Source organism: Sesamum indicum, linkage group LG8 (genome assembly GCF_000512975.1).
Source record: "Sesamum indicum cultivar Zhongzhi No. 13 linkage group LG8, S_indicum_v1.0, whole genome shotgun sequence".
NCBI classification, from domain to species: Eukaryota; Viridiplantae; Streptophyta; class Magnoliopsida; order Lamiales; family Pedaliaceae; genus Sesamum; species Sesamum indicum.
Window position 1 is genome coordinate 16,092,276 of NC_026152.1, and position 27,619 is coordinate 16,119,894.

The 27,619-nt window shown below is 36.9% G+C and overlaps 2 protein-coding genes across 3 annotated transcripts; one reads left to right on the plus strand and one right to left on the minus strand.

Annotated features, from left to right (window-relative positions):
* LOC105168945 (syntaxin-43) lies at window positions 64-7,209 on the minus strand. The gene is made up of 8 exons (XM_011089166.2): window positions 6,777-7,209; window positions 3,480-3,753; window positions 2,475-2,564; window positions 2,184-2,261; window positions 1,091-1,168; window positions 945-1,010; window positions 787-867; window positions 64-644 (listed from the first exon to the last, which is right to left on the minus strand). Exons 1-8 carry the CDS (start codon window positions 6,965-6,967, stop codon window positions 537-539), a joined length of 966 nt encoding a protein of 321 aa, XP_011087468.1. The 5' UTR covers window positions 6,968-7,209; the 3' UTR covers window positions 64-536.
* Window positions 10,508-15,741, plus strand: LOC105168946 (protein DEHYDRATION-INDUCED 19 homolog 3-like). 2 transcript variants are annotated; one of them, XM_011089169.2, is made up of 5 exons: window positions 10,508-10,871; window positions 11,360-11,502; window positions 12,089-12,166; window positions 12,506-12,762; window positions 15,394-15,741. In XM_011089169.2, exons 1-5 carry the CDS (start codon window positions 10,796-10,798, stop codon window positions 15,500-15,502), a joined length of 663 nt encoding a protein of 220 aa, XP_011087471.1. In that variant the 5' UTR covers window positions 10,508-10,795; the 3' UTR covers window positions 15,503-15,741. The 2 variants fall into 2 exon arrangements, with proteins under 2 accessions (XP_011087471.1, XP_011087470.1); XM_011089168.2 differs by having other exon boundaries at window positions 10,509-10,871; window positions 11,333-11,502.

Genomic DNA, 27,619 nt, shown 5'->3' on the forward strand with positions numbered 1-27,619 from the left:
AACTTCACGGGTGTCGATATAATTCAACCTGAATATATGTTACAGCGCAGACATACAAGTATGTGCCACAATTAGGTTTTGAGTCCCCTACCAAACACAATAAATGCCAATCATTATTCAGGTGAGTCAGAGCTTCTACAATGGTCATTCTGTGTTTTGTTTTCCCACTTCAAGAAAGAATCTTACAAAGAAAACATATTTCACCTCAACTCAAGAGAAGAGAGCATTTGTAACAAAGCTACAAAATCTTCCTGGGATGAAAGAATCAATGTCACATCCCTCCTCCAGACTGTACAAAGTCCCAGGAGCAGTCAAACATTCTATCCAGACATATATATACTCCTCCCACATAGAAAGTGGTAAAAGCAAAAAATGAACAGTGAGAAATAATTAATTGTTGTCTTCAACATTTAGTAAGATGAGTCTATTTGGGACTTGGAAATCCCAGCATTCGACTTTTTGATAGCTGACTTTGTAAAGGTTGCCATGGAGGTCCAGAACCATAGGAGAATTCAAGAAGATGCTTCGTTCAAAGATTAGAAGATTATCACCTTCAAAATTAAGAGAATTAACATAACAAAGCACATAATAACAAGAATAGTGGCACACATAACCATGCCACCTTGTTTTTGGCTTCTCTCAGCCTGCAAATCCAGTTCATAAAAGACACAAAATTAACCACAAATATAGACATAATCTAAGCAAAGATAAACAAAAAATGTGTCCCAAAGAAAAATCTTTAAGAGAATGGTGATATAAGAATAATAAATCAAATAAAATGTGGACCTTCTCAAGCTGTTTCAAGCCCTCTTCAACCGACACAGCGACATTTGTTATGTTATAATCAATCCTGTCAACAATGGTCCCCTGCTTGCAGACATAAATTAATCAAAATCCAAAGTCTAATACATGAGTACCCAATGAAAATTGAATATAGCACCGACCTGATCGATCACCAACACTGATAAATCTTTCATAATTTGGGCCAGCTCATTCACTGATTCCACCACCTAGAACCAATGAAAATGCCAAAAGAAATGAAATATTTGTTCATTGTGCATGCTAAAGAAAAAACCTAAATTCAACTCACCTGTTGAATTTCTCTCTCCCTCTCTACGGTGAATGCCTCACTTTTCTTTAATTTGGCCATTTGATGTTCACTGAATCCCTGTTTTGTGATATTTGTGAGACACTTGAGGTCAAAGAATGCATTCATGACATAAATGCGGAAAATTGCATTTCAGTAGTAACTTGGGTATCAGAGGCACTTTGACAGTGAAACAAACCAAAGAAGCAATCTGTAGAAAGCTTTGGAATCTCCACTACATTAATGAAATTGCCAAGTTGGTGGACATAGTAGAAAAATTAATTCAGGTAGTAATATGATCCTATCCTCATCTGGTCATCAGGAACTGCTTATGAGGTCAGGGTTATTTCTTAGATCTACTGCATATCCCTGAAGTCTAGGCCCAGTAATCACAGGTCTGTAAATTCATAACCTTAAGAACCCGGGTTCAAGTAGCCACTTTTATGGACCTTTTCATTGAATCAGTCTGGATTAAGAGAAAGCCTAAATGCCAGTTGCAAGCATGGCAAACTCATTTTACTTTCATAGGAACAAACAGATAAGGTCGTAGCCTCGTAGGTACCCCACTTATGTTAAGGAACAGAATAGGTAACTCAGTATGCCAATTTTTAAAAAAACTAAGGTCAACAGGTCCAATTGTTGGATGGCATTTCTATCTTCCACAAAATAAAAATCTGTATCAGGTGGAAAATTGACATAAAGGTTGACAAGAGGGTGACACTTTGGACATCAAATCATCCACAATGAGGTGGATGTACCCTCTTTTGTTGCTCTCCATGTAAATATTAGTTGTATAAGCAGCCAGTTGAGAGATTTACATGTATCCTTGTGATAACCAGATTCAGGTCTTAGGAGTAACTCCTGTATAATCTTAACACAAAAATTGGCAATTTCTTGAATGCTACATCTACTTCCATAAATGAAGGAATAGAGGGAATGGATGTATCCCTACTTGAGCACCTCTAAGGGCAAACAATTCTGGTCTACAACTAACCATTACCTATACGTGTGTGTGGTTTCTTCCTACTTAGCTGAGCATATAATTCACATACCAAAGAGAAATTTATGTTGAAAACAAGATAATATGGATACTTACAATATCATCGAAATCATCATCCTCCCCCTTAGGATTGCTCCCATTTAAGTTCATTTCCAAGTCAACCCCATCAGGACCCTACACAGCATGAGTATGTTAAAGAAATTGACAAAACATAACTATAAAGCATAGAGATACAATGACACTAGCAGCTATTCAATAAATCTTGGAAGCACTGACAAGTTCAGGAGGTGAAACCTCAGAAGAACACTTCTCCTGTGAACAAGTGCATTACGTCACTAATCTGGACATTTAAATTTGATAAAATGGAGTTGACAAAGGAAATTGCACCTCTTTCTGCTGCTGAAGTCGTTTCAAATATGTGGACTGTTTTCTACGTAGCTCCATTGAGAGGCTTTGAAGATCAGTAGCTAAAGACCTCTGTCATAGAAATACTATACTGTAAGACAATATCCTAGATGATAACTATAGTGAACAATAAAATTTTTCAGAAGAAAAGTGGAATTGCATGGCATGTTCTGAGCAGTATTACCAATTATGTTACCAACAGGAGTAGTAGTTAGCTCAGTTATGAAATATCAAAATAATGATATAATAGCGATCCAAAGTCACTACAATACTTCATCGTATTCTATTCAATTTCAGCAACTCAAAGTAAACTTCCTTCAATGCATGGTGCAAGTCCAGAAAAGAAACAAGAAGAGGACGAGAAAAGCAGCAGTTGGGTCTGTTCCTCATTCCACCAAATACTTAAAATATTTTAGTAAATTCCTCGATGCATAACAAAAGTGTAATAATCCCCTAATAGCATACTGATAACTATAGTGAACAATAAAATTTTTCAGAAGAAAAGTGGAATTGCATGGCATGTTCTGAGCAGTATTACCAATTATGTTACCAACAGGAGTAGCAGTTAGCTCAGTTATGAAATATCAAAATAATGATATAATAGCGATCCAAAGTCACCACAATACTTCATCGTATTCTATTCAATTTCAGCAACTCAAAGTAAACTTCCTTCAATGCATGGTGCAAGTCCAGAAAAGAAACAAGACGAGGACGAGAAAAGCAGCAGTTGGGTCTGTTCCTCATTCCACCAAATACTTAACATATTTTAGTAAATTCCTCGATGCATAACAAAAGTGTAATAATCCCCTAATAGCATACTGCGTCTTTTGCTTGCATCTGACTTTAAATTATCTAATAAACCCAGTAATACAGTTTTAGTACATAAGTATTACCACAACTATTCATAACTCTATACAATTGAGGATACAGTATACCACAACTGTCTGCAGATATACAAATCAGGAAACAGAAGATTACAGATCATACCTGGACATTTTTCCTGATATTTGAATCCTCTGAAGGCCCAGAAGCAGAGAGTCTTTGCAATCTTTTCTCCGATCGTTTTAAAAGATCAGTTATCTCTTGTGTAAGTGCCTCAATCCGGCGTTGATCTTCTTTGCCATCTCCGAATGAAGGCATTAAAGCCTTGGCATGAGCCTTTGCCAACTCAGCCATTTTTTCCCTCAAGCGTTGTACATTAGCTGCTATTTCTTCAGATACATCCACCCAAGCTGGTGGTAAACCTACTGCAACTGTACTCCTACAGCGACAGGGAAAAACCTTAGAATCTGATGGAGAATCATAGCTTATAATCATATATTAGGATGTTAGGAAGCTTTGGGTCTTAGAATAGGATAAACTTATTAAGCAAATAACATAAGAGAAGCTCAATTAGTTATGACAATTCTCTATATGTTAGTCTCCTCTAACCTCCTACCAGTATCAAGTGAGTGCTTAAATTTGCTTTCTTCTGACACAAACATGAAACAGTTACTACATCTATTGTGCCGTAGCAGTGACCTTCATGGCAAGTGATGCAGGAGATTGTTGGCGTGGGGTGCCAGCAATTACCTAATTGTGCGGCACACTTGGATCCTAAAGCACATGTTACTATACTGTTTAAAGATCTGATTGTTGCTATAAGCTATGACTTTTTACCACCAGTAATGTGCACCCCTATCCAGTATCTGTTATACTGGTTCTTTCTCCACATCGCATTGACTAAGACCAAACAAGGAAGTCCTTCTGTCATCCCTAAACCTACAGATTATAGATAGCTCTTGGACCCTCTAGACTGGTTTACAAGGGGTTACAGGCTTCTAATTACCGTGGTTCACAGTTCTTCATCATAAGCAGTCTGCAGATTTAGGGTCTTTCACCTTCCTTTGAATTACAAAGCAGCAGGCACTCATGGGAGGGAACATAGTGCTGCATGGCAGACGCCCATGGAGAGAATATAGGTGCTGTGTGGAAAGGGCAAACACTTGTGGTAATAGCTAAGACAATAATATTGACTTTTAAGGCAACAATTGTCCTTGTGGCAGCCACAACCGGATTTCGTGCTTGGGCAGTTGTGCAGTTTAAAGGTCTTGAGTTGCACCCTAATAGTAGCAATAACATCTAGCACACTGGCAAGAGTGGATTCTATACTATACATAGAATCGCACATAGCAATTCATTTAAGATTTGTGAAAAGACAGTAAGTTAATATGGTATAAAAATTTCTCCAATATAACATAAAACAATATTGAAGATAATGTTTTTCTACAAAGACGTTATCGAGAAATACATTTTTCATTTTTTTTAAAAAAAAATTATCAGAGGCACCGCATCCCTTGATTTTTTTTCTTTTTAAATATTGTGTAAAGACACTACCAGTGAAAGTGTGAAACATCTTTGCATATAATTTCTTTTTAAAAATTCTTAAGTTAATGACTTTAAAAAAAAGTAATTCACAATGTAGCATAAATTTCTTTACAAATAACTTCATTAAATAGATATATTTTTTAAAAAAATAAACTAAAGTTGCTACCATCACACAATGTAACATCCTTTTTTAAAATTCAAAGAACCATAGTAATCTTATTATTTCTCAAAGCTAACTGGAGCAACCTTTGTTCAAGGATGATTTCCTCAGTCGGTCATTCGGTACGAATCATGTTGACGAGTAATGGTAATCAAATTACATGGTTTCCCATATCATCACTTAATGCGACAATTGTGAAAATTTAACAGCCTCGGAATGCACCTTTATGGCAAGTTATGGTATGTAAACTAATAATTACAAACATTTGTAATCCATTTTCTCTTAATGAAAAAATTAACCTTATCATAGTTCACATGAATCTCAGGTTGATCAAATACAAGTTCCAGAGATAAGCCACCACGCATACCTCAAGATGTAGAAAACTTTAATTCATTGATGGATCTATATATTTTCAGATTGGAGAACATTTATCATATAGCCATGAGTCAACAATCAGAATAGTTTATGCCTAAGGATAAACCCATACCACCAGAGAACAGGGACAGGCAAATCAGCTAAAGCTTAGTTATGCGTTTTAGAAACATCAGGCACATAGCATATAGGCAAACAGGTGGACATAACTACAGTGGTACTAATACAGAAGCATTAAAATTGCATCCTCACACTATATGTTAGAATTTCCATTGAGTATTGTCTATTTTTCTTACAGTAATCATCCCAAATTCATCTTTTCCAGCACAACACAAAGACTCTCTGCCACTTCTTATGGCTTCAACTGGAAAGTTTGATACTAACATTAAAGCTAGAAAAAAGAAATTTTAAATTCTCATTTCCTGTTTTGTGGCAGATCATAAAATTGAAAACAGCAACAAGTGGAACCCTAATGAATCCAAACTCTCCAAAGAGTCCCATTACAGTTCTTCTATGACATTGTCCTTTTCCAGTTATGTGTATAAGTCAAAGCAGAAGAGAGCATACTTTCACAACATACCTTCAGTACACAAGGAAATATGAAATTCTTGAAAAAATAATAGAACTCGCAACCATCCAGCCCTGGAGTCCTTGTTCCCAAATAATTAGTATCCACAACAGATGACGAAATAGAACAAAGTACAGCAGCATTATTCATGTTTCTTAATCAACTAGAAGAACCTAAATCTGGATCTAAGTTAGGGAGGCAGAATTGAGATAAAATTATAATAGAAGCATGATGAATAAACTACAATGCCTGAGTCCACAATATCCTTGGTGAGCGACTGAAATAAGTTCTTGTGCATCTTACCTTCCTCTTTGACAAGATACTAAGTCCAATTAAGTAAACCATGGCAGCAGACATCTGAAACATGTGTAAGATTTCACATGCAAAAGAAAAGGAGTCATCCAGTTTTTCCCCTGTGAATTGCTTATATTGCAAACAAAACAAGCTTTCAAGATTTTGCAAGGGTTCTGCCAATTTATCTAAAATCATTTTTTCAAATCTTAGTACACATTTATTTTTCATATAGGACAGCTATTGCATTGGAACTTCATCATATTCTTCAGGGAAGTTCCAGTCATTTCCTGGATGTGATGGAGGCAGAACGATGTTTTATATCTCATCTTATAGTATCTAGTCAATCTGAGGAATCAGTTTTCACCCAGATAATGACTCGACAAGTGGTAACAATTTTGAATCATTCCAACACAGAGTAGAAACTAAATTCGTAAATAGGAAGGAAGAAAAAGAAATTCAGATAACATTTCAGAGTTTCACTAGAGAAAACAAACTAGTTTAAAATACCGATCAATCAAAGTACCTGGAGGATCCCGGATCTTCAGTGCTCAAAGGAGTATAAGATCGTTTAGGGTTAAGCAAAGAAGTGGTTGACATCTCGATCACCGCACCTCCGCTCCCAGAGATCGACGGCGACGAGCCCGCCGGGACCCTGACGCTTTTCAATGCATCCCTATACTTTCTGTACAAAATAGTCCTATTCCTCGTCGCCATTAATCAAAAAAGTTAACACTAAATTTCACCAAATTCCCTAAAACATAAGCAAAATCATAAGAATCAAATCTCCAAAAGTGTCTAAATTCAAATAGATCTACGAATGACTTAGTGGCTAATGGGTAAGTAGCTCTCCGATTTCAGACGGTGTCCAATTTCCGATTGACGGAAACAGGGTAAAAGTGGTCGGGCCGAGAATCGGGCTGGGTTTCTGGTATTTATTTCTTTGATACGGGAAGTTACAGTGCAAGGAAAAAGAATGATATTGGAAGCCGGGTTTAGGTGGGGCCTAGTTAAGACATACGGTGTACAAAGCGTGGGACCCTTGAGAAGTTAAATTAAGTGCAGTCCAAAGTAGCTGTATTTGCATTTTGCACCCATGAATTTGTATTTGAATTTAAAGAAAGTATTTTGAAACAAGATTTTAAATGACTTTCAATTTGAAATTCATTCGTATTTATTAAAATATAGTTCAAAATTAAAATATAAAAATTTTATAAATTTAGAATTATCAAAATATATTTAAATGATTCGTTATTAAAGATTTAAAATCTACAATTCCACATCCTTCAATCCAAATACAATCATATATATTTTTGTACTTTATGAATCCTCAAGTATTCACCTTAAGAGTCCAAGAGCAAAGAAGTGCTAATTGGTCTCCAGTCGAATGACCCAGCAGGTAGACCCGATCGATCCAGGATAGCCCAACAAGTAGACTCGATCGACCCATGAGCATGGTCTTTTAGCCCATAAAACCACGAAATCTTTACTGATATGGCGGCCTAAAAAAAATATATTTAAGCAAGCCTAGTCAATATACAACAAGAACTCCATGTTACATAGCTCGCTTACACATAAGGACACGCCATAGTAAAATATTACCAACAAACTTTTAAAGATTCGACTGTAATTCAATTTTTAATCAACAAGTAACAGAATCCCGTAAACATACGCAGACTTGGCAAGACTTGAAAAAATAGTCATATCTCTGACCTCAAATGAATTTTCACAGTCGAGTAATGCATCTAAATGTCTCGACATCATGATCTCCGATCTCTAACCACTACAAATCATTCTTATTTTTCTAATTTCACGAATATTTTGATAGGGAGGGTTAAAGAAAAAATTAAGGAAAAACAGGAGGGATTTTGGGGCTCTTGAGATTAAGGCAAAAGGATTACGATGCATGGGGATTGGGAAGTTCGTTTCAGAAGATAAAAGACGAAATGTGTCGAATTTTTTAATTTTAAAATTAAATTAAATTTTTTGTAAAGTAAAATACTATCATATTTTATAAGACAAAAAATATAATTATTTTTCTTTCCAAAATAATTGACTACTGGACACGTGCAATATGTCTGTTTTTTTTTACGAAAAACTAAAAATGAGATTGAATTTATGGATTTTTTCTAGTTGTAAAACCAAATTAAAACGCCCTTAGATAAAAAATTAAAAGTGTTGTCCTCCATGTCCTATAAGAATAAAAGTATAATTTTACATCTTTTGTTTATTCACTTAAGTCATGATTTATGTGTTATTGACAATAGGAATTGTTGGTAAAAAGATGAAAATATATATTTTAAATATTTGAATTAAGTAACAAAAAACGTCATGATAAAGCCACTTATCCTAAACATCGCCACACCAATTTTTTGTAAAGTAAAAAATGTCCTTCAATTAATAAGATAACTAACTTAGTCAACTTTTCAAATTATACTCTAACTAATAAATTAGTTTTCTCTCTTTTATTTTTTTTAATATAATGTATTTATTTGTATATTTTGTTCTCATTTATAATATATATTTTAAACGTAAAAAAATATTTATTATATATGCACGTAGATACAACGTGTCATAACGAGTAGTACATGAAAACAGATGCAAGGTTTTGGAGTCGCATGGGAAATAAAATTCAGCAGAGTATGAGCTATTTGTTTATTTACTTGAAAACGTTTGTATAAAGTATTTACAAATTATTTAAAGGAATATTTGATATGAATATAAGTTATTTCCAAATTTAAATTGAGAAAATCTTTTATATGAATTTAAATTATCACTAATTCTCTCCTTTTTTAAAAATGGATTTAGCGATGCGGTTTATGTAGAAATTTATTTAATATCAATCAATAAAATATTTAATTAATTTTTCAAATGTCATCTTTAGAAATTCATTTAAAATTTATTTCCAAACAAAGCTCTCAATTATCAAAAAAAAAAAAAAAAAAGGTTGAATAAATGGGTAATCCTAACAACATTCAATAAAAGGACATCACTTGATTTTTTTTTTTAAAAACGGACCTATGATAGTGGGTTAGTTTAGTAATTAAAATTAAAATTTTATGACTGTTTATTTTTTATAATATATATTCGAGTTATTCAGAGAAGTGTCAAGTGGCATTGGTCTATGCTTAAATGGGGACGTGGAGTGCAGTGGGCAACTAGAAAGTAATCGGGGAAGCATCTTTCAATGCTGTTATTCGAGCTTTACTAGCTTCGTCCTAGAGGTATTTGCCGATTTGGTGATTGAGTAGATTCATTTAAAATTATGCTTTTTGGCGATATAAAATTTAAGATAAAGTAAAAGATACATAATTATAAACATACTCCCCCCCCCCCCAAATAAGTTGAAATTCACAATCTTGGCATACAAATATTTATCCTTTTTACTGGAAAAAGATGACACTAATTTTTTTCGCGTAAATTATATTGACACGTTTTAAGGTTAGATTTAAATATACAAATAATTTTTTTTTCTTTTTTTTCCCTGCAATAATACAGTTACACTTTTTAAAGGGGTTAGCGCAATATAACTTAAAGAATGCTTATTTAAATTTGGGATAATTACACTCCCATTCTATAAGATTTGGTGTAATTACACATAAATCTCATGTGGTTTGAAAATTACATTTAGCATCTTGTGGTTTGCTTTAGTCTAATAAATAAGTCCATCCGTTAGTCAAAATTTACCAAATTTGTTGATACTAAACTACTCTTATAATGGTGAAAATATAGCTCCCCACATTCATTAACGTATGAGGACGTATAAGGGTAATTTAATAAAAAAAAGATTTATTTGACCTACTATACGTCTAAGCCAATTGGGGGTAAATATATTTTTTTTCCAATTTTTTCATTAATATCAATAAATTCGGGATGTAAGTTCTCAAACTACATGAGATTTATGTGTAATTAAATCAAACCTCAAGAGAGGAGAGCATAGTTATTCTTTTTATAACTTAATAAAGAGTATACTTATATTTATAATTATAATTTAAATATAATATTTTATAATTTTATAAAATATAAAAAACATTTATATGTTTTTCTACGCAATCTTGAGGAATGTTAATGTAATTTATTTGTCGTGTTTTTACCGGGAACTTCCAACTTTATGCTCAAAATCTCATCATAGATTTGGGAGTAATAAGGATGAGACAACACATCGGGCTGTCAGGAAAACAAAATCCGGAAAAGGCAAAAAAGAGGGGAAAAAAAAGAAAGAAAGAAAAAACAATATAAAAGGTGTGTGGAAGACAACTCTCTTCTTCCTTTCGGTGGATTTTCATTTCACCTCGCAAAGGCAAGCCCTCTTCGCTTTATCTCTCTCTCTCGCTCTCTCTCCCTCTGTCTCTCATATCCTCATCATCGTAATCTTGTTCACTCCTCATAAAAGATTCATAAATCAAGAAGAATTTCTGGGCAAGGATTTTTCACTGATCAGGCATACCCTTGATTAGTTTAATCAGCTCCTGGGAAGAAGAGAGCTTAGATTTGCAAAACCATTTTCAATTTTTTTTGAATTTTGAGGTTGAGAAAAGGAAAGCCATGGATGCTAATTCTTGGGCTGCTCGTCTCTCTTCTGCTTCCAAGCGCTACCAAACTGCTCTTCAATCTCGATCTGGTAAACGCGTTATCCAATATTTCAGCTTTTTGTTTAATGGGTAATTTTATTACGTGCTTCTAGTTAGTGGTCGAATTAATTTAGTTTTGGTCGGGAATTTTGTTTTTGTTGGGTTTACATGTGTGATGCTGTGAGTCGCATGTTAATGATTGAATTCTTTCGGTCTAGGTTTTGTTGAATTATTAATCTATGTGGAATTCTTGAAGGTGCGATTTAAGTTCGAAGTTAGGGATTTTGAAAGTAAACGTGTTTTTTCTGTTATGCTTGGTTTTCTCTGAGTTTTTGTGTGTGTGAATGACTTAATTTGTGTTTGGGTATTTTAACACTTCACCAGTGATTTATATGTAATTTTGAACGTTAAATGGTTTCCTTAAAAATTGGATCTTTGCTGGGGTATGTTATGCATCAGAACATGTGTTTATGCCACTCTAGCATTTGGGGTTGATGGGTATCCTTTGTAGGAATGAAATGGGATAGTTTTGATGCAGAAATGCTCATGGGATTTGAGGAAATAGACGTGGATGATGACATAAGGGAGGAATATCCATGCCCTTTTTGTACGGATTATTTTGATATTGTGGGACTATGTTGCCACATTGATGATGAGCATCCTGTAGAAGCCAGGAATGGGGTAAAGTTCTATTGTCCTCTCCATTACTTATATTATTATGTATGAAATGTTGAAGTTGCACCGAAACCGTTAAGAGATGTTTAACTGCTGCATCATTTGATGTGCAAAGCTGAGACTGAATGAACTAGATAATCATTGGTGATTCTCTTATATCAATAAAGTTTGAGAATTTATTACTTGTTATGGGATATGCAGAGACGACACTTTACATATATCATGGGGTAAACCATTCTCCGCTTTCAAAGTTTGTGCAGAAAAAGGAGAGAGATGGATCAATTCTGAATTTAGTAACTCTAAGCAGACTTTGTCTGCTTCGGTGGTTTAGGAGATGTTACCAGAATTCCTAAGCTTGTTCCATCCCACTCTGTTTATTTTTCTTCTCAAGATTTATTTCCTTGATCATTCTTAAAGGAACTCCTTTTAAAAGAATTTTCTCTTGAGAACTTAGTTTGATCACAAGCGTTCAAGAATGATCTGAATTATTTTCAAAGAACTTTTTCTTCCCTATGTTTCAGGCATATTTTATTTGATAGTAATTCCAATGTTTGTTGTTTCAAGTGATATTAAAATTAGTATATCCTTGCAGGTATGTCCAGTTTGCGCGATGAGGGTGGGTGTCGACATGGTAGCTCATATTACCTTGCAACATGGGAATGTCTTTAAGATATCCTTCTTCTTAGTTTGCATTTCAGTTATTTTTGTACTTCTCTTGAACTCAGTTACGGGATCATTTCTATGTTTCTTAATTCAAATTTATATTCTTATGCAGTCTTATATGTCACCCCAGGATTTGTACGAGATTCTATGAATGATAGAAGAAATGTCGTCTTACATGCAATTGGTTCTTTGGTTATTCAAAGTAACCCTGACCATAAATTCTTGAAATTTTGGAAGTGCAAGATTATGTCAATTCCCCAATAGCTGTTTTTTTTTCATTCATGCAATAAGGGTCTATGCTAGAAGAACTTAACCTTGCATTATGAGTTCCTTGACTAGAGATTACATGCAGCGCAAGAGAAAATCACGAAAAGCTGGTTCACATTCTACTCTTTCTTTGTTGAGGAGGGAGCTGAGAGAAGGGAATTTGCAGTCCCTCTTTGGAGGGTCTTCCTGCATAGTTTCTTCAAGTAATGCAGCGCCAGATCCGCTGTTGTCATCATTCATTTTGCCGATGGTCGAAGATTATGAAAATGTTCCATCACACTCTTCAACGGAGTCAACATCAGTAAAGAAAAGCTCAACTGATAGCATTTCAGAGAGGTAATAGACAGCTTCTGTCCCTCGGTTCTTGCTATGGTTGTATAGCCCTAACATATGTCATATGTCAGCATCCGGTGGCAAAAGATCTCTAGCTCACCTTTTTATATGATACTTGTGTCACATTAGTGTAATTCTTTGACAAGTTTATATGGGGACCCCAAAATAGTTAAAATTGGATGCTTGCTAGTTGCAAAGCATGCATATTTGAGACAAAGTGCTAACTCTAAAAGTGTGACAGAAGATCTGAACTCACTGGTTATGTGCATGATCCCAGTCCATTTTGCTACAAATTGGAGATATGTCTAACCTGATCTTCCTGAAAGGATAAATAGACACTGTTTCATCATTCTTTTTCTGTGGCTGATTGCTAAACTTTGTTGCACCATTTAAATTTCTTTACCTCTGCAAATTCTGAAGTATTTGACATGCTTATAAAGTCCTGAAGCTGCTGCCTGTTAAGCATCTAAATTTTCTTAGTTTGTTAGTGAAAGGAAGGTATGCATTTGTTGCTGCATTTTCTTGGAAAAGTTGATAGTTCCATTTGTAAGGTTTGTCTAGATCTTTCTATCATTTATTAATGCATTATTGTGTTCACTGGTTTTTTCAATGTTGAATTTGGTGACAAATGTTTATATCCGTTAGATACTTATAAGCAGCAAATATCATGAATAAGAGCTGCAAAAAGATTATGTTGTAATTGTGATAGACACAGTAGTCAGTCCTTGAAAATTGTTGTTTGGTCCTTCTTGGGTAACTTGGGTTTGCATACCATGAGCTCAACTTCATGTATGATTGGTAAAGATATAAGTATTTTTTTATTTGCTTATTCTACTACGGACTGGTTTAAACTCTGACAAAACTTTGATGCGGTGAAATCAACACTATGTTAGCAGTGTAGTTCACCTAAAACAAGCTCAGGTTCTTCAATTTGAGATATCTGCTCCCTTTTATGTGTTATTCCATATTCTTCTATCTGCACCTTTTCTCTCATCAAACATTCATGTTTATAGCAATACTCACAGTGAATAGACCTGATGACACAGAGATAGGAAGAAAACTATATCACCGAACAAATCAATGTTATGGGACTTTGTCTTGTTGGTTTGTTTGCTTGTGGGTTATCTATATCCAGGTCAACATAGTTGTTGATCCTGGTGACTGAATCAGCTAATTGTGGCTTGTAGCCTCAACAAACATAATTAGATTGCAAGTCATGGATGAAAAATCTGCAGTTCACTTTTAAGGATGGTAGCGGAATAGTTTGCCACTTCAAAGGCATCGGTGATGACTTGCTTCTTGTTTCACGTTTCTTCCTTCCTCCTCAACAAGTATTGAAAGAAGTCTTTATTCTTTGTTATTTCTTGAATATTCCCATCAGTTCTCTATTTGCCTGCTGCTTGTTATATGGTCATCCGAGACAACAATTTAAGGGTGTGGACACTCTGGCTTGCAGATCAGAACAGCAAAATCTACTTGCCTGAGTTCCATGCGTGCTGCGCCATAATCTTGCACATGCTCAAGTATTACTTGGATTAAAAATCAAGTTTACCAAGAGATTGAAGTGGAGAACTGGGGAGTACTGGTTTTTGGTGGGCATTGCATCCTATTATGTTGGTGACAAAGTACAGTTGGTTGCACTGGGGCTGGTTGACGTATCATGTCGAAGAGAGGTTTACAGGATTAGGTGAAATTGGGGGTTTTTTTTTGGGGGCGGGGGGGGGGGGGGGGGGGAGTATATAATCTTTCTTGGTGTGGGTATAGATTTTGTTTTTTTTCTTCTCCAGCTACATGGACACCCTAGCTAGGCGTCAGATCAATTTAAAGCACGTACCTTCATGAGGATGAATCCAAGAATTTTAAATGCTTCAGTTCACAGGCTTTAGCATACTTAAGTCTGCACTCAAATTTATGGAGGTGTCACGGTAAACTTGGGGTTGTTAGCAAAGACAATTAGCCGAACCTCTTGGGAGAAGGATTTAGATTTAAGGAGCTGGACATGGCAAAGTTAGGTCGACAATGATGTAGAGAGGGAGAAAGGAAAATAGAAGAGAGGCATGTGAATATTGGGAGACCAGTGAAGTATGTCGAGGGATTGACATTCTGGAGGACAATTATAGATCTTTGTTTCTACTAGATGTCTTTAACTTTAGTTAATCCTCATCTTTCCATTAAGTTAGAGTGGTATCAGATAGCTGAATTGGCTTTCAACGTGATCCCTGCTGAAGTTATGATCATAATGTATTGCAACACCTGAGATGCTTAGCTTAAAATTATATATCAAACTACATGGTTTTTTAGACGCTTTGAGTGTCTTCACTTAGAATAAGTTTTCTTTTGTTTTGGGGCTCTAGAACTCCTGCTCCATGCTTCGGTTACTGTATCTTGAAATGTCTGTTGATGATAGAGAAATAAAATCCTACAAACCTGTTGAATGGAGAATTGATATTAATCCTGCGCCATTGAGATCTTATATGGTAATATAACTTAATTATCTGGGTAGCTGTTACGACACTTTTATAGTCCAGTTAAGCTTCCCAAAACTTTGTTTTGTTCGGTGTTAAATTTCTTTTGAGGTTTCTACGGCCCTTCAAACTGCTAACGTAATCTCCTTTATTGGATTCTGTTTTGCAGAAAAGTGCAGCAGCCTCCCATGTCAATCAAAGATCAGGAGGAGAAGGCAAAGAGAAGTGACTTTGTTCAAGGGTTGCTGTTGTCGATGATGCTTGATGATAATTCATAAGTCCTGTGGTGCTGCTATGCTTGTGGACGAACTGCAAAATGGGCGGCCTATATGTGGCTGACTATGCCCGTGTATTTGAAATGGAAAAGCGAAATAAGTTTGTAGTAATAAATGTAATTTATGTTTCTGTAGAGTTAGTGGTAGGTTGAAGAAGATTGATGTATTTCCTCCTTTCGTATTGATTCTGCTTCTGGTTCACGCTTTAATGAAGAAGATGATGAACTTCTTGCGTTATATCATGATTTGCTTATTTATTGATTTTGTAGCGATGGAGCAGGATGCGATTATTTATTTGAACTCGGCATCGCCTCATTTGAGATGACGAGGCGAGGCAGGTCTCCAATTTACTCATCCTAATTGTCATCCCCAATAGGAGATGATCCACGGAGATCCCCAAAGTTATCAGAATGAAGTGGTATGAGATTGAATAACACATTGACAGAGGAAAACATATAGAAAAGAATGGGGAAGATGTGGTTCTAACAAGAAGAATGCTTGTACCTGATTCTTGGTGTTATGAGTGAATGGGTTCAAATAAGATCTGTATCACACTAAAATTTCATATACGTATAGCGTAAAATTTGACAAATAGAAAAGGACAATTTAGGGATAATTATGTGATTCCATGGTTTAATTACACATAAATTTGAAAATTTATGTTTACACCTCTTGGTTAGTACAAATTCACAAAATTATGGCTGAAAGTTCGATTACATTTCATGAATTATTCTGAAATATGCTCAATTATAGTAACTTCTCTTTAAAATATTTAATTACTTTAACAGTTAATTACATTTAGAATTCTCTAAAAATATAAAATTATCCTCTTTCTAGAAAAAGTTCAAAATTATATTTACATTCCTTTAAAAAATGCATTATTTACACCGAACTTCCTCCTTTTAGGGTTTAATGAAAAATGCCTATGTTAGCAAAGAAAATTGCATAAATTTTTAATTTTATCCTTTATTTAACGTTTCCATGTAATAATTTGTACGAAGAAACAAATGCATTTCTTTTTCAATTTTATCGACCACATACTTGAAAAGTTTTGCTGAATGATGCCCCCTCCTTGTTCCGACTTTTTCATTTCCTTGTCTGTGAATCTTTTTTGTGTATGTGTGTGTGGGGTGTGTGTGTGTGTTTGTGGGGTGTGTGGGTCTGTGTGTGTGGTAGTGGGTTGTGCGTGTCACGGTAGAACATGTTTTACTTCCATTTTGAATATAGAAGAAGTGAGGTGTTTCTTTTATCTTCTGCGCCAACGAATGCACTCTGCGTCTTGTTACATTTGCATTGTACTTCAATTTTCAAGTCTTTATTTCTATCTACACAATTCTTTTTTTCGTGCAGGATGTCACCTTAATTTCGCCACATTTTATGCTTATTTATGGGTGTGTGTGTGTGTGTGTTTGTGTGCGCGTGCAGGGGTGTGCGTGTGTGTGTGTGTGTTTGTGTGCGCGTGCAGGTGTGTGCGTGTATGTGTGTGCGGGGTGTGTGTGTGTCACGGTCGAACATGTTTTACGTCCATTTTGAACATAGAAGAAGTGAGGTGTTGCTTTTATCTTCTGCTCCAACGAATGCCATCTGCGTTTTTTTACATTTGCTATTATTCTTCAATTTCTAAGTCTTTATTTCTATCTACACAACCCTTTTTCTCGTGCAGGTGTCACCTTAGTTTCGCCACATTTTATGTTTATTTACGGGTGTGTGTGTGTGTGTGTGTGTGTGTGCGTGTATGTGTGGGGTGTGTGTGTCACGGTCGAACATGTTTTACGTCTATTTTGAACATAGAAGAAGTGAGGTGTTGCTTTTATCTTCTGATCCAACGAATGCCATCCGCGTCTTTTTACATTTATCATTATTCTTCAATTTCTAAGTCTTTATTTCTATCTACACAATCCTTTTTCTCGTGCAGGTTGTCACCTTAGTTTCGCCACATTTTATGCTTATTTACGGGTGTGTGTGTGTATGTGTGTGTGTGTGTGTGTGTGTGTATGTGTGTCTCTGTAGAACATGTTTTACTTCCATTTTGACATAGAAGAAAGTGAGGTGTTGCTTTTATCTTCCGCGCCAACGAATGCCATCTACGTCTTTTTACATTTGCCATTATCCTTTAATTTTTAAGTCTTCATTTCTATCTACACAACCCTTTTTCTCGTGCAGGTTGTCACCTTAGTTTCGCCACATTTTATGCTTATTTATGGGTGTGTGTGTGTGTGTGTGTGTGTGCGGTGTGTGTGTGTGTGGGTGGGGTGTGTGTATGTGTGTGTGTGTCACGGTAGAACATGTTTTACTTCCATTTTGAATATAGAAGAAAGTGAGGTGTTGCTTTTTTCTTCCGCGCCAACAAATGCCATTTGCGTCTTTTTACATTTGCTATTATCCTTTAATTTCTAAGTCTTCATTTCTATCTACACAACCCTTTTTCTCATACAGAATGTCACCTTAGTTTCGCAACATTTTATGCTCATTACGGGTATTGTGTGTCTTTATGGTATATTTATGTCATTTGTAACATTTTTGTGTACTTGCATAGATGTGCATTCTCATTTTTGTTTGGCTGATATGAAAGACTATTTATTAAAACGAAGAGCAATAACAGGATAGGAGAGAGTGCATTGCTCATCTTATTTTTTCCTTACAATATATCTTGTTAGCAAGAGTGGTCTTGGATTCATTTAATTTACCAGAGGGGATATAGTGAGAGAAAATGAGTGGAGGATTGATAAAATTCGATAAATGACTTGGGTGGTTATGATCTGCTAACCAATTCTTGAATTGGTTGCCAGCAACCACTACAAAATGTTGTAGTTTTGAACCCTGACTTTGGTGTGTTTAGCCATTTTGATTTCCTTCTTGCTAATAGCGGTTTTTATAATTTTCACCCTTGAATCACATGGTAGTTTCTGTAGCAACACATTGATTTTTGGGTACTTGCATGGAAGAGGGAGAATGGTCCTTTTGCTCAGGAACAATTAATTAGTTATATATGTTGTAGCTGATGCTTGACTCGTGCTTGTGCTTACATGAGGCTTACTGTTTATCATGTAAAGAACTAATCATTCCGTTATTTTTCTGCCTTCAGGTACTTATGGGCAGTTTCATACATATTGGTTTTGGTATTGCAGAAACCAGGATATTAGGCCTATAAGTTGTTGAATCTGCGGTGTTGCTTGATACATGACACAACTGTTTCTGTGGCTCTTCTTTAGAAAGTTAATGATTCATTTACTGGAAGGAGACACTAGCTTTAACTTTTTGAAAAAGAGGAAAGTTTCATGAAGCAATCAAAATCCATTACAAGTTTTTATGCTAACTTTGTTAAAGGTTGAGACGTCTTGTGTAATTTATGTTTCTTGTCGCTTGGGCTTTTGCTTAAATGCCTTAGTAAATACAAAGCTAAGTCAATGCTAATTGCTTTCTGTTAACCATCCCATGTATTCATAGCATTTCGGATTTTACTTTACTTTCTGATCTCATGTTGCTTTTGAGCAGTATAGGTAGTTGGATTACCTTGAAGGTACTTTTCTATTTTTTTTTTGTTTTTTTTTAAGAAATTGAAGGCACTTATCTGAATTAGGTAAATTGCAGGAATTGAAACGCAGGCGAAGAAAGAGGAAGTGTAGGAAGGAGAAGAGGAGGATGAGGAGTCACCATAATTCAGATGATGATTCTTCTGATGATTCTGCTGATCGACGGCATAAAAGGAGGAGCAGGAAGGCATATTCACACTCTGATTACGAGGTTAGTGCTTTAGATGATTCGCGAGTGGGAAGGGCAAGAAGCAGTCTGAGAAGAACATCAGGAAACATCGCCATGAAGAGGACTAGCTTCTACAGTAGGTGATATGTCTTATGCTTTTAAGGTTCCTCTAAACTGCTGCTAAGTGTGCCCTATTCAATCTTTAATCTGGTGGTTGATGAGCTTCTTGATGAAACCCACTTTAGCTTAGTGGATAATGCATTAGTTTGGTGCATTTGATGTTTTTCAGTTTGATGTAATGTATCATTTTAATTACTTTGTTCTTTTAGTTGTAAGAATTATGATATTTACTGAGTATGCTATATGTGATTTCGATATGTGATCGGTCCTGTTAGTTGAAATATTGCAGTAATGCTTTGGAATTTTATTGAGTTTAAAGTTGGTTTTATTTGTTGATTGCTATTCAATGCTTTGGGCGAAGCCTGCCTGTGGGCATCAAGAAGAGCATAACTATTGTTGTTCTTTTGAACCCAGTACTATTATTGGAGCAAAGAAGGTTGCAACATTTCCTAGTGTGTTTTACATATGCAATTGTATTAGGGCAATGATTTTATATTAATATTCTAGTTTCTGGATCAACCTCTCTGAAAATCATGATCTGGTATAGCAGGTTTTTGTTGAGATCATGATGTCAAGGAGTATATTTTTATATGTTCTAATCAACAACTGCATTTCTTTTTCAATTTTATCGACCAGAACTGGAGAAGCTTTGCTGAATGATGCCCCTCCATGTTTCGGCTTTTCCATTTACTTATCTGTGCGTCTTTTTTTTGGTGTGTGTGTGTGTGTCACGGTAGAACATGTTCTACTTCCATTTTGAACATAGAAGAAGTGAGGTGTTTCTTTTATCTTCTGCGCTAACGAATGCCATCTGTTTCTTGTTACATTTATCGTTATACTTCAATTTCTAAGTCTTCATTTCTATCTACACAGCCCTTTTCCTCGTGCAGGTTGACACCTTAGTTTCGCCACATTTAATGCTTATTCGGGGGGGGGGGGGGGGGGGGGGGGTGTGTGTGTGCATGTGCGGTGTGTGTCTGTGTTTGTGTGCGCGTGTAGGTGTTTGTGTGTGTATGCGGTGTGTGTGTGTGTGTGTTTGTGTGCGCGTGAAGGTGTTTGTGTGTGTATGCGGTGTGTGTGTGTTGTGGGGTGTGTGTGGGTGTGTGTCACGGTCGAATATGTTTTACGTCCATTTTGAACATAAAAGAAGTGAGGTGTTGCTTTTCTCTTCTGCTCCAACGAATGCCATCTGCATCTTTTTACATTTGCCATTATTTTTTAATTTCTAAGTTTTTATTTCTATCGACACAACCCTTTTTCTTGTGCAGGTTGTCACACTAGTTTTGCCACATTTTATACTTATTTACGGGTGTGTGTGTGTGTATGCGGTGTGTGTGTGTTGTGGTGTGTGTGTGTGTGTGCGCATGTTTGTGTGGGGTGTGTGTGTGTGTGCGTTTGTGTTTAGGGTGTGTGTGTCACGGTCGAACATGTTTTACGTCTATTTCGAACATAGAAGAAGTGAAGTGTTGCTTTTATCTTCTGCTCCAACGAATGTCATCTGCGTCTTTTTACATTTGACATTATTCTTCAATTTCTAACTCTTTATTTCTATCTACACAACCCTTTTTCTCGTGAGTTTCGCCACATTTTATGCTTATTTACGGGTGTATGTGTGTGTGTGTTTGTGTGCGTGTGTGTGGGGTTGTGTGTGTCACGGTAGAACATGTTTTATTTCCATTTTGTGTGGGTGTGTGTGTGTGTGTGTGTGTGTATGTGTATGTGTGTGTGTGTGCGTGTGTGTGTCACGGTCGAACATATTTTACGTACATTTTGAACATAGAAGTAGTGAGATGTTGCTTTTATCTTCTGCTCCAACGAATGTCATCTGCGTCTTTTTACATTTGCCATTATTTTTCAATTTCTAAGGCTTTATTTCTATCTACACAACCCTTTTCTCGTGCAGGTTGACACCTTAATTTCGCTATATTTTATGCTTATTTACGGGTGTGTGTGATTGTGTGTGTGTGTGTTTGTGTGCGTGTGCGGTGTGTGTGTGTGTGCGCGTGTGTGTATGTCACGGTCGAACATATTTTACGTCCATTTTGAACATAGAAGAAGTGAGGTGTTGCTTTTATCTTATGCTCCAACGACTGCCATCTGCGTCTTTTTACATTTGCCATTATTCTTCAATTTCTAAGTCTTTATTTCTATCTACACAATCCTTTTTCTCGTGCAGGTTGTCACCTTAGTTTCGCCACATTTTATGCTTATTTACGGGTGTGTGTGTGTGTGTGCGTGTGTGTTTGGGGTGTGTGTGTGTCACGGTCGAACATGTTTTACGTCTATTTTGAACATAGAAGAAGTGAAGTGTTACTTTTATCTTCTGCTCCAACGAATGTCATCTGTGTATTTTTACATTTGACATTATTCTTCAATTTCTAAGTCTTTATTTCTATCTGTACAACTCTTTTTCTCATGCAGGTTGCCACTTTAGTTTCGCTATATTTTATGCTTATTTACGGGTGTGTGTGTGTGTGTGTGTGTGTGTGTGTGTGTGTGTGTGTGTGTGTGTGTGTGTGTGTGTGTGTGTGTGTGTGTGTGTGTGTGTGTTTGTGTGCATGTGTGTGGGTGTGTGTGTGTGTGTATGTGTGTGTGTCACGGTAGAACATGTTTCACTTTCATTTTGTGTGGGTGTGTGTGTGTGTGTGTTGGGTGTGTCTGTGTATGTGTATGTGTGTGTGTGTGTGTATCTGTGGGGTGTGTGTGTGTGTGCATGTATGTGTTTGGAGTGTGTGTGTGTGTGTGGGTGTTTTTACATTTGACATTATTCTTCAATTTTTAAGTCTTTATTTCTATCTACACAACCCTTTTTCTCGTGCAGGTTGCCACTTTAGTTTCGCCATATTTTATGCTTATTTACGTGTGTGTGTGTGTGAGTGTGTTTGTGTGTTTGTGTGCGTGTGTGTGGGGGTGTGTGTGTGTGTGTCACGGTAGAACATGTTTTACTTTCATTTTGTGTGGGTGTGTGTGTGTGTGTGTTGGGTGTGTGTGTATGTATATGTGTGTGCGTGTATGTGTGGGGTGTGTGTGCCTGTGTGTGTGTTATGGTCGAATATATTTTACGTCCATTTTGAACATAGAAGAAGTGAGGTGTTGCTTTTATCTTCTGCTCCAACGAAAGTCATCTGCGTCTTTTTACATTTGCTATTAATTTTTATTTTCTAAGGGTTTATTTCTATCTACACAACCCTTTTTATCGTGCAGGTTGACATCTTAGTTTTGCCATATTTTATGTTTATTTACGGGTGTGTGTGATTGTGTGTGTGTGTGTTTGTGTGCGTGTGTGGTGTGTGTGTGGGTGTGTGTCTGTGTGTGTGTTTGTGTGCGTGTGTTTGGGGGTGTGTGTGTGTGTGTGTGTATTTTTACATTTGAAATTATTTATTTAATTTCTAAGTCTTTATTTCTATCTACACAACCCTTTTTCTCGTGAAGGTTGCCACTTTAGTTTCGCCATATTTTATGCTTATTTACGGGTGTGTGTGTGTGTGTTTGTGTGCGTGTGTGTTTGTGTGCGTGTGTGTGTGTGTGTGTTTGTGTGTGGGGTGTGTGTGTGTGTGTGTGTGGGGTGTGTGTGTGTGTGTATGTGTGTGTGTCACGGTAGAACATGTTTTACTTCAATTTTGTGTGGGTGTGTGTGTGTGTGTATGTGTATGTGTGTGTGCGCGTGTATGTGTGGGGTGTGTGTGTGTGTGTGCGCGTGTGTGTTTGGAGTGTGTGTGTGTCACGGTCGAACATATTTTACGTCCATTTTGAACATAGAAGAAGTGAGGTATTACTTTTATCTTCTGCTCCAACGAATGTCATCTGCGTCTTTTTACATTTGTCATTATTCTTCAATTTCTAAGGCTTTATTTCTATCTACACAACCCTTTTTCTCGTGCAGATTGACATCTTAGTTTCGCTATATTTTATGTTTATTTACGGGTATGTGTGATGTGTGTGTTTGTGTGCGTGTGCGGTGTGTGTGCGTGTGTGTGTGTGTGTGCGTGTGTGTCACGCTAGAACATGTTTTACTTCCATTTTGTGTGGGTGTATGTGTGTTGTGTCTTTATGTGAATGTGTGTGGGTGTGTGTGTGTGTGTTTGTGTGCGTGTGTGTGGGTGTGTGTGTGTGTCTGTCTGTGTGTGTATATGTGTGTGTGTCACGGTAGAACATGTTTTAATTCCATTTTGTGTGGGTGTGTGTGCGTTTTAGTTTGGAGGTGTGTGTGTCACGGTCGAACATGTTTTACGTCTATTTTGAACATAGAAGAAGTGAAGTGTTGCTTTTATCTTCTACTCCAACGAATGTCATCTGCGACTTTTTACATTTGACATTATTCTTCAATTTCTAAGTCATTATTTCTATCTACACAACTCTTTTTCTCGTGCAGGTTGCCACTTTAGTTTCGCCACATTTTATGCTTATTTATGGGTATGTGTGTGTGTGTTTGTGTGCGTGTGTGTGAGGGTGTGTGTGTGTATGTGTGTGTGTCACGGTAGAACATATTTTACTTCCATTTTGTGTGGGTGTGTGTGTGGAGTGTGTGTGTGTGTGTATGTGTGTTTGTGGCGTGTGTGTGGGTGTGTGGGGTGTGTGTGTGTGTGTATTTTTGCATTTGGCATTAATTTTCAATTTCTAAATCTTTATTTCTATCTACACAACCCTTTTTCTCGTGAAGGTTGCCACTTTAGTTTTGCCATATTTTATGCTTATTTACGTGTGTGTGTGTGTGTGTTTGTGTGTCTCACGGTAGAACATGTTTTACTTCCAATTTGTGTGGGTGGTGTGTGTGTGTTGGGTGTGTGTGTGTATGTGTAAGTGTGTGTGTGCATGTATGTGTGGGGTGTGTGTGTGTGTGTTTGGAGTGTGTGTGTGTGTCACGGTCGAACATATTTTACGTCCATTTTGAACATAGAAGTAGTGAGATGTTGCTTTTATCTTCTGCTCCAACGAATGTTATCTGCGTCTTTTTACATTTGCCATTACTTTTCAATTTCTAAGGCTTTATTTCTATCTACACAACCCTTTTTTTCATGCAGGTTGACATCTTAGTTTCGCCACATTTTATACTTATTTACAGGTGTGTGTGTGTTTGTGTGCGTATGCAGTGTGTGTGTGGGTGGGTGTGTGTGTGTATGTGTGTATGTGTGGGGTGTGTGTGTGTGTGTGTGTGTGAGTGTGTGTGTGTGTGGGGTGTGTGTGTGTGTGTGTATTTTTGCATTTGACATTATTCTTCGATTTCTAAGTCTTTATTTCTATCTACACAACCCTTTTTCTCGTGCAGGTTGCCACTTTAGTTTCGCCATATTTTATGCTTATTTACGTGTGTGTGTGTGTGAGTGTGTTTGTGTGCGTGTGTGTGGGGGTGTGTGTGTGTGTGTCACGGTAGAACGTGTTTTACTTTCATTTTGTGTGTGTGTGTGTGTGTTGGGTGTGTGTTTATGTATATGTGTGTGCGTGTATGTGTGGGGTGTGTGTGCCTGTGTGTGTGTGTTATGGTCGAATATATTTTACGTCCATTTTGAACATAGAAGAAGTGAGGTGTTGCTTTTATCTTCTGTTCCAACGAAAGTCATCTGCGTCTTTTTACATTTGCTATTAATTTTCATTTTCTAAGGGTTTATTTCTATCTACACAACCCTTTTTATCGTGCAAGTTGACATTTTAGTTTTGCCATATTTTATGTTTATTTACGGGTGTGTGTGATTGTGTGTGTGTGTGTGTTTGTGTGCGTGTGTGGTGTGTGTGTGGGTGTGTGTCTGTGTGTGTGTTTGTGTGCGTGTGTGTGGGGGTGTGTGTGTGTGTGCGTGTGTATTTTTACATTTGAAATTATTTATTTAATTTCTAAGTCTTTATTTCTATCTACACAACCCTTTTTCTCGTGAAGGTTGCCACTTTAGTTTCGCCATATTTTATGCTTATTTACGGGTGTGTGTGTGTGTGTTTGTGTGCGTGTGTGTGTGTGTGTGTATGTGTGTGTGTCACGGTAGAACATTTTTACTTCCATTTTTTGTGGGTGTGTGTGTGTGTGTATGTGTATGTGTGTGTGCGCGTGTATGTGTGGGGTGTGTGTGTGTGTGTGTGGGTGTGTGTGTGTGTGTATGTGTATGTGTGTGTGCGCGTGTATGTGTGGGGTGTGTGTGTGTGTGTGCGTGTGTGTTTGGAGTGTGTGTGTGTCACGGTCGAACATATTTTACGTCCATTTTGAACATAGAAGGAGTGAGGTATTACTTTTATCTTCTGCTCCAACGAATGTCATCTGCGTCTTTTTACATTTGTCATTATACTTCAATTTCTAAGGCTTTATTTCTATCTACACAACCCTTTTTCTCGTGCAGATTGACATCTTAGTTTCGCCATATTTTATGTTTATTTACGGGTATGTGTGATGTGTGTGTTTGTGTGCGTGTGCGGTGTGTGTGCATGTGTGTGTGTGTGTGCGTGTGTGTCACGCTAGAACATGTTTTACTTCCATTTTGTGTGGGTGTATGTGTGTTGTGTCTTTGTGTGAATGTGTGTGGGTGTGTGTGTGTGTGTTTGTGTGCGTGTGTGTGGGTGTGTGTGTGTGTCTGTCTGTGTGTGTATATGTGTGTGTGTCACGGTAGAACATGTTTTAATTCCATTTTGTGTGGGTGTGTGTGCGTTTTAGTTTGGAGGTGTGTGTGTCACGGTCGAACATGTTTTACGTCTATTTTGAACATAGAAGAAGTGAAGTGTTGCTTTTATCTTCTACTCCAACGAATGTCATCTGCGACTTTTTACATTTGACATTATTCTTCAATTTCTAAGTCATTATTTCTATCTACACAACTCTTTTTCTCGTGCAGGTTGCCACTTTAGTTTCGCCACATTTTATGCTTATTTATGGGTATGTGTGTGTGTGTTTGTGTGCGTGTGTGTGAGGGTGTGTGTGTCACGGTAGAACATATTTTACTTCCATTTTGTGTGGGTGTGTGTGTGGAGTGTGTGTGTGTGTGTGTATGTGTGTTTGTGTGCGTGTGTGTGGGTGTGTGGGGTGTGTGTGTGTGTGTGTATTTTTGCATTTGGCATTAATTTTCAATTTCTAAATCTTTATTTGTATCTACACAACCCTTTTTCTCGTGAAGGTTGCCACTTTAGTTTCGCCATATTTTATGCTTATTTACGTGTGTGTGTGTGTGTGTGTGTTTGGAGTGTGTGTGTGTGTCACGGTCGAACATATTTTACGTCCATTTTGAACATAGAAGTAGTGAGGTGTTGCTTTTATCTTCTGCTCCAACGAATGTTATCTGCGTCTTTTTACATTTGCCATTATTCTTCAATTTCTAAGGCTTTATTTCTATCTACACAATCCTTTTTCTCATGCAGGTTGACATCTTAGTTTCGCCATATTTTATGCTTATTTACAGGTGTGTGTGTGTTTGTGTGCGTATGCAGTGTGTGTGTGGGTGGGTGTTTGTGTGTGTGTGTGTGTGTGAGTGTGTGTGTGTGTGGGGTGTGTGTGTGTGTGTGTATTTTTGCATTTGACATTATTCTTCAATTTCTAAGTCTTTATTTCTATCTACACAACCCTTTTTCTCGTGCAGGTTGCCACTTTAGTTTCGCCATATTTTATGCTTATTTATGGGTGTGTGTGTGTGTGTGTGTTTGTGTGCGGGTGTGTGGGGGTGTGTGTGTGTGAGTGTATGTGTGTGTGTCACTATATAACATATTTTACTTCCATTTTGTGTGGGGGTGTGTGTGTGTGTGTGTTGGGTGTGTGTGTCTGCGGGGTGTATGTGTGTGTGTATGTGTATGTGTGTGTGTGTGTGCGTGTATGTGTGGGGTGTGTGTGTGTGTGCGTGTGTGTTTGGAGTGTGTGTGTGGTACGGTCGAACATATTTTACGTCCATTTTGAACATTGAAGAAGTGGGGTATTTCTTTTATCTTCTGGTCCAACGAATGTCATCTGCGTCTTTTTACATTTGCCCTTATTCTTCAATTTCGAAAGCTTTATTTCTATCTACACAACCCTTTTTCTCGTGCGTCTTTTTACATTTGACATCTTAGTTTCGCCACATTTTATGCTTATTTACAGGTGTGTGTGATTGTGTGTGTGTGTGTGTTTGTGTGCGTGTGCAGTGTGTGTGTGTGTGTGTGTTTGTGTGCGTGTGTGTGGGTGTGTGTGTGTGTGTGTGTGTGTGTGGGGTGTGTGTGTGTGTGTGTATGTGTATGTCACGGTAGAACATGTTTTACTTTCATTTTGTGTGGGTGTGCGTGTGGGGGTCTGTATGTGTGTGTGTCACGGTAGAACATGTTTTACTTCCATTTTGTGTAGGGTGTGTCTGTGTATGTGTA

Coding starts and splice junctions, on each gene's coding strand:
- LOC105168945 (XM_011089166.2), bottom strand. CDS start 6,967: ATGGCGACGAGGAATAGGACTATTTTGTACAGAAAGTATAGGGATGCA. Junction 2,565..3,479: donor ATATCAGGAAAAATGTCCAG/GTATGATCTGTA, acceptor TTTCTATGACAG/AGGTCTTTAGCTACTGATCT. Junction 868..944: donor CAGTGTTGGTGATCGATCAG/GTCGGTGCTATA, acceptor GTCTGCAAGCAG/GGGACCATTGTTGACAGGAT.
- LOC105168946 (XM_011089168.2), top strand. CDS start 10,796: ATGGATGCTAATTCTTGGGCTGCTCGTCTCTCTTCTGCTTCCAAGCGC. Junction 10,872..11,332: donor TGCTCTTCAATCTCGATCTG/GTAAACGCGTTA, acceptor TATCCTTTGTAG/GAATGAAATGGGATAGTTTT. Junction 11,503..12,088: donor CTGTAGAAGCCAGGAATGGG/GTAAAGTTCTAT, acceptor ATATCCTTGCAG/GTATGTCCAGTTTGCGCGAT.